This window comes from Gossypium arboreum, chromosome 7, assembly GCF_025698485.1.
Source record: "Gossypium arboreum isolate Shixiya-1 chromosome 7, ASM2569848v2, whole genome shotgun sequence".
Lineage (NCBI taxonomy): Eukaryota > Viridiplantae > Streptophyta > Magnoliopsida > Malvales > Malvaceae > Gossypium > Gossypium arboreum.
In genome coordinates this window covers 14,883,937-14,888,261 of record NC_069076.1, presented here as the reverse complement: position 1 = coordinate 14,888,261, position 4,325 = coordinate 14,883,937, and the positions used below count along the sequence as shown (strand labels likewise).

Here is a 4,325-nt window from a genome sequence, read left to right as displayed (position 1 = left end):
TATTAAAAATAAGGGTAATTATTTGGTACAGACAGTGAAAAATTCTCATTCCACAAGCAAGGTTGAGATTTTGTCACATATTTTTTTTAATTTTTTTTTTAAAATACAACTCAATTACACATTACAAAATCTCAAGTTAAAATTTTCCACTACCTAGGAGGGTTGAGCAAAAAATTGACCAAATCGAGTTGAACCGACAATTCAATTTTTTTATAGTTCAGTTTCGGTTAGATAATGTCATTGAACCACATCAATTTGATTTTGTTTCAGTTTATTTCATTGGACACCGAAAAATCCAAAAAAAAAAAAAAAGAAAGTTTAAAAATTTCAAAAAAAAAATCCAATATTTTTGAACATATAAGGCCAATACAAAAACCCATTTAGAACCTAAAACAAAATCCATTGCTTCTAAATTCTAAAAATAACTTTTATTATGCTTTTACATATCCTATAATTAAATAAAAATAAACCCTAAATCTAATTTGAGTGTCAACCTCTCACAAATTCATTGTTTATTTATTATTATTATTATTAAAATTTATAAGAATTCAAGTGTTCATCTCGGTTATACTTAATACGTCATTGTATTTATTCTTCAATTATTATTATTGTTAAAACTTTTAAAATTTTGGTTATCAATTAACATTTCCAAGTTGAACTATCATTACACATTGAGAGTTCTAAAATATAAATGATTTAATATTTGATTATGTTCAATGAAGATCGAGAGTAATTAAATTAAGGTTTAATTAGATTTTTAACAAATATTTATGATTATAAATTTTACAATTTAGTTTTCATATAAATTTATTAATTAAGGTTTTATGTATAATTGAAAAAATTGTTAAATAGTGTTTAAAAACATAAAACAAAGATAAATTTATTTAATTAAAGTTGAAAAGTACAAATCCAAAAATAAATTTATCTAAGTAAAATCCAAAAGCTAAAATCTGAAAAACAATATAAAAACTTAAAATCCGTACCAATTAAGTATGGTTCGATAATAACCGGTTTCTTATGTTAATTGGTTGAGTTTGCTTTGAAAAATGAAAAAAACAAAAAAATCAAATACTCCAACTCAATTAAAAAACTAAAAAACAGAACCGAACCGAGCCATCTCACCCTTCTACCACAGCACCGGAAAAATATTGGAAGATGGGCCTTCTATAAAAAGTTAGAATTTGGGTGGATCTGAGGTACTAAGGCCCAGTTAAGCCCCAACAACTTAAAAAGAAAGTATTATTAGGGTTTTTTATTTAGAGAGAGAAGCAAAGGGAGAAACCAGGAAACCAAACCAAACTAGTGAGCCGCAGCTTCTCTTCTTCTGTATCCCAAAATGGTTGCTTTTAGGGTAAGTTCAAATTTCTATTTCTTTTCTTTTTCCATTTTTTGTTGTTGAGAAAATGGTGATGGGATTTTGGGTTTTGATTTTTGATTTTTGATTTTTGATTTTTCTTTGAAAAAAAAAAACAGTTTCATCAATACCAAGTGGTGGGCAGAGGTCTTCCTACAGACGCAGATGAGCATCCCAAGATTTACCGTATGAAGCTTTGGGCCACTAACGAAGTCCGTGCCAAATCCAAGTTTTGGTCTGTAAATTTGCAATTTGCTGATAATTCCTGATTTCGTTTGTTTTGATTTCCTTGATGAGATAGGGGATTGGAATTTTAATTTTGGTTCCATGTTTAGGTATTTTTTGAGGAAGCTGAAGAAGGTGAAGAAAAGCAATGGACAAGTTTTGGCCATCAATGAGGTATTCAACCTTACTTGTTCTTCAATTTTGAACCCCCCATTAGTGTATGGCTTAAGCAAGCTAATTGCATTGCATTTTATCATATAGGAACCTTATATTATATTGTTCATTAACTTCTACTATTTAGTTGTGTTGATTAATGATGAAAGATTACAGTTACTCTGTTCATTCATAATTGGGAGTTACTGCATTATGACATACAAGGTGTTTAAGAAAAGAGGGGGAAAAGCAAAAAATGTTGGCCTAATCACATAATTTTAACTTGGAGGTTCTCTTATGCCTATATTTTAAGAGAAAAGGTGTTGTAAATAAAACACATTGATTTTTGGTTCATTGTTTATTTTAGAAGAGAAAGCATTTTAAGCATTAATATCTTTCTTAATTTGATTGCTTTGTTTACCATATACTAGATGTAGAGTTGTCACTGCTAAACATGGTAGGCTTATGTTCTATCCTCTCGGTTTAGTTTAGCCAGATCTTGTTTCTCAAGAGGGAATGATGTTTCACCATTTCCATGTATATGGAATTAGACATTTTAAGCCACCCGAGTTAATTTTTGTGTGTGTTTTAAGTGTTGCTTATTGGATAAGAAATGTTCTATTTTTTAAAAAAAAAATGATCTTCACATACTTGAGCTTGAAATGGTCTTCATCTAGAAACATGTTTTGATCAATCAGTTTGATTGGATTTAAAAGAAGCATCATGCTAAATGAATAGCCTTAGATCTAATCATGGATGGTATTTAGTTATTCATCTGAGCCTGGTATATCAGGTCATTTGATGCCACCAGAATGAAGTACCACTGTGAGTGAAGATAAAACCTTAGATTTTGAGAAACGAAAATACTTCTTAAAACTCTCTTGTACTGGGAGTTTGGATGTTTTGGAGTTGGGACAGTTGAGCTATGTGAATGAGACTAGGGACAGGGGTAAGGATCCAAGTTTCGGGCACAGTAATTCTTGAAATCTCAAAACAGGGGAGTCGGGGACACTATCCAAAAGTCGGACACGGAGTCTCCCATTTAAAAAATATAATTTTTTTTATGCCTCTCATAACCTAATTTATTTCCAGCCTTTGCTTTTCTTTTGAAAGGTTTTTTTTTTTTTTTTTTTAAGCTTTAACTTTTGGCCCATTGTGAATTATAAAATAATGGACTGGTCTGGAGTCTGGACCGATAAAAAAACCCCTAGAAAAGTGAAAAGTCACAACATTAGTCTTCTTCTCTATGCCGCCTGCTGCTGGGGCTTTACTTAGCAGATTTTTTTTCCTTTTCCTCCAGCAATTTCTGTCAGAAGTCGTCGATGGTCGACGTCATCGCATCTGCTGCGTATACACCTTTCTTTTTCCTTTCCTCCTGTTTTTTTTTCCCTCAGTTCTCCCTGCATTGTGTCCGTTGATTTTTGCTGGATCTGATCCGTTTCCAGTGTTGGAATCCATGTTGGATCGTGTTGACACCGGTACAACACCCCTAACTGCCAAGTCCGGGTAACAGAGCAGTTGAGTAGAGTAGACAACATGCTTACATATTTACCCGTGCTTTATACCTTAAATTAGTGTCAAACCTTGTAGCAATGCATTTGTGCTTTGATGCTGGCTCACTTGTGTTCCTTTGTTATTTTAAAGAGAATGATGCATTGTTCCTAAATTACCATGAAACCAATTTTTTTCTCGCAATAAATGTTTTTGATTGCAGATCTTTGAGAAAAACCCTACCAAGATCAAGAACTATGGCATTTGGCTGCGATATCAAAGTCGAACTGGTTATCACAATATGTACAAGGAATACCGAGACACAACCCTCAATGGTGCTGTAGAACAGATGTACACTGAGATGGCGTCTCGTCACCGGGTGAGGTTTCCTTGTATTCAAATCATCAAGACAGCTACCATCCCAGCAAAACTTTGCAAGAGGGACAGCACCAAGCAGTTCCACAACTCCAAAATCAAATTCCCACTGGTATCCAAGAAGGTCAGGCCACCAACTAGGAAGCTCAAGACGACATACAAGGCAACCAAACCCAACTTGTTTATGTAGTTGTCTTTCATGGCTGGTGGTGATAGGTCTAATGCCTTATAGTTTGATTACTTCCCTTGTTAGATTGAGAGGGGTTATCAAATTTTGAACACACTATATTAACTTTTATAGTTCTTTTATGTTTCGAAGATTGTGTTTTGATGACTTTACTTTTTAATTTAATGAACATGGTGAATTTGCTAATTTCTAGTTGGTGAATGATCTGTATAATGCATCTGCAATGCATGGTGCGGATACATTTTATTGTGCAATTTGATATTAACTTTAATTTGGTGAATTTATTTGAAATTTTGGTTGTAATTTAAATATATACATAGAACTTTAATTTTAAAGAAAGAAATGTATCAATTTATTTTTAAATGGGGTAGATATAAATATTTTTGTGTAATATAATATAAAATGATGCAATACTACTAATTGTATCAATAATTTGATTCATGTATAAAATTGTACAAATTAAAATTTATGTATGTAGTTACATATTAAATCAAAATTAAAATATAATTTTGATATTTATCTTTTTTATTTTCTTCGGAC

At 31.8% G+C, this 4,325-nt stretch overlaps 1 protein-coding gene across 1 annotated transcript; it reads left to right on the top strand.

The window, feature by feature from the left end:
* The first annotated feature begins 1,225 nt into the window (after positions 1-1,225).
* Positions 1,226-4,076, top strand: LOC108473854 (60S ribosomal protein L18a-like). The gene is made up of 4 exons (XM_017775682.2): positions 1,226-1,351; positions 1,474-1,589; positions 1,690-1,753; positions 3,447-4,076. Exons 1-4 carry the CDS (start codon positions 1,337-1,339, stop codon positions 3,786-3,788), a joined length of 537 nt encoding a protein of 178 aa, XP_017631171.1. The 5' UTR covers positions 1,226-1,336; the 3' UTR covers positions 3,789-4,076.
* Positions 4,077-4,325: the final 249 nt, after the last annotated feature.

Bases quoted from the DNA above. Each gene is read 5' to 3' on its own strand.
- LOC108473854 (XM_017775682.2), top strand. The intron at 1,590-1,689 runs GTCTGTAAATTT...TTCCATGTTTAG, and splicing joins CGTGCCAAATCCAAGTTTTG to GTATTTTTTGAGGAAGCTGA. The intron at 1,754-3,446 runs GTATTCAACCTT...TTTTGATTGCAG, and splicing joins AAGTTTTGGCCATCAATGAG to ATCTTTGAGAAAAACCCTAC.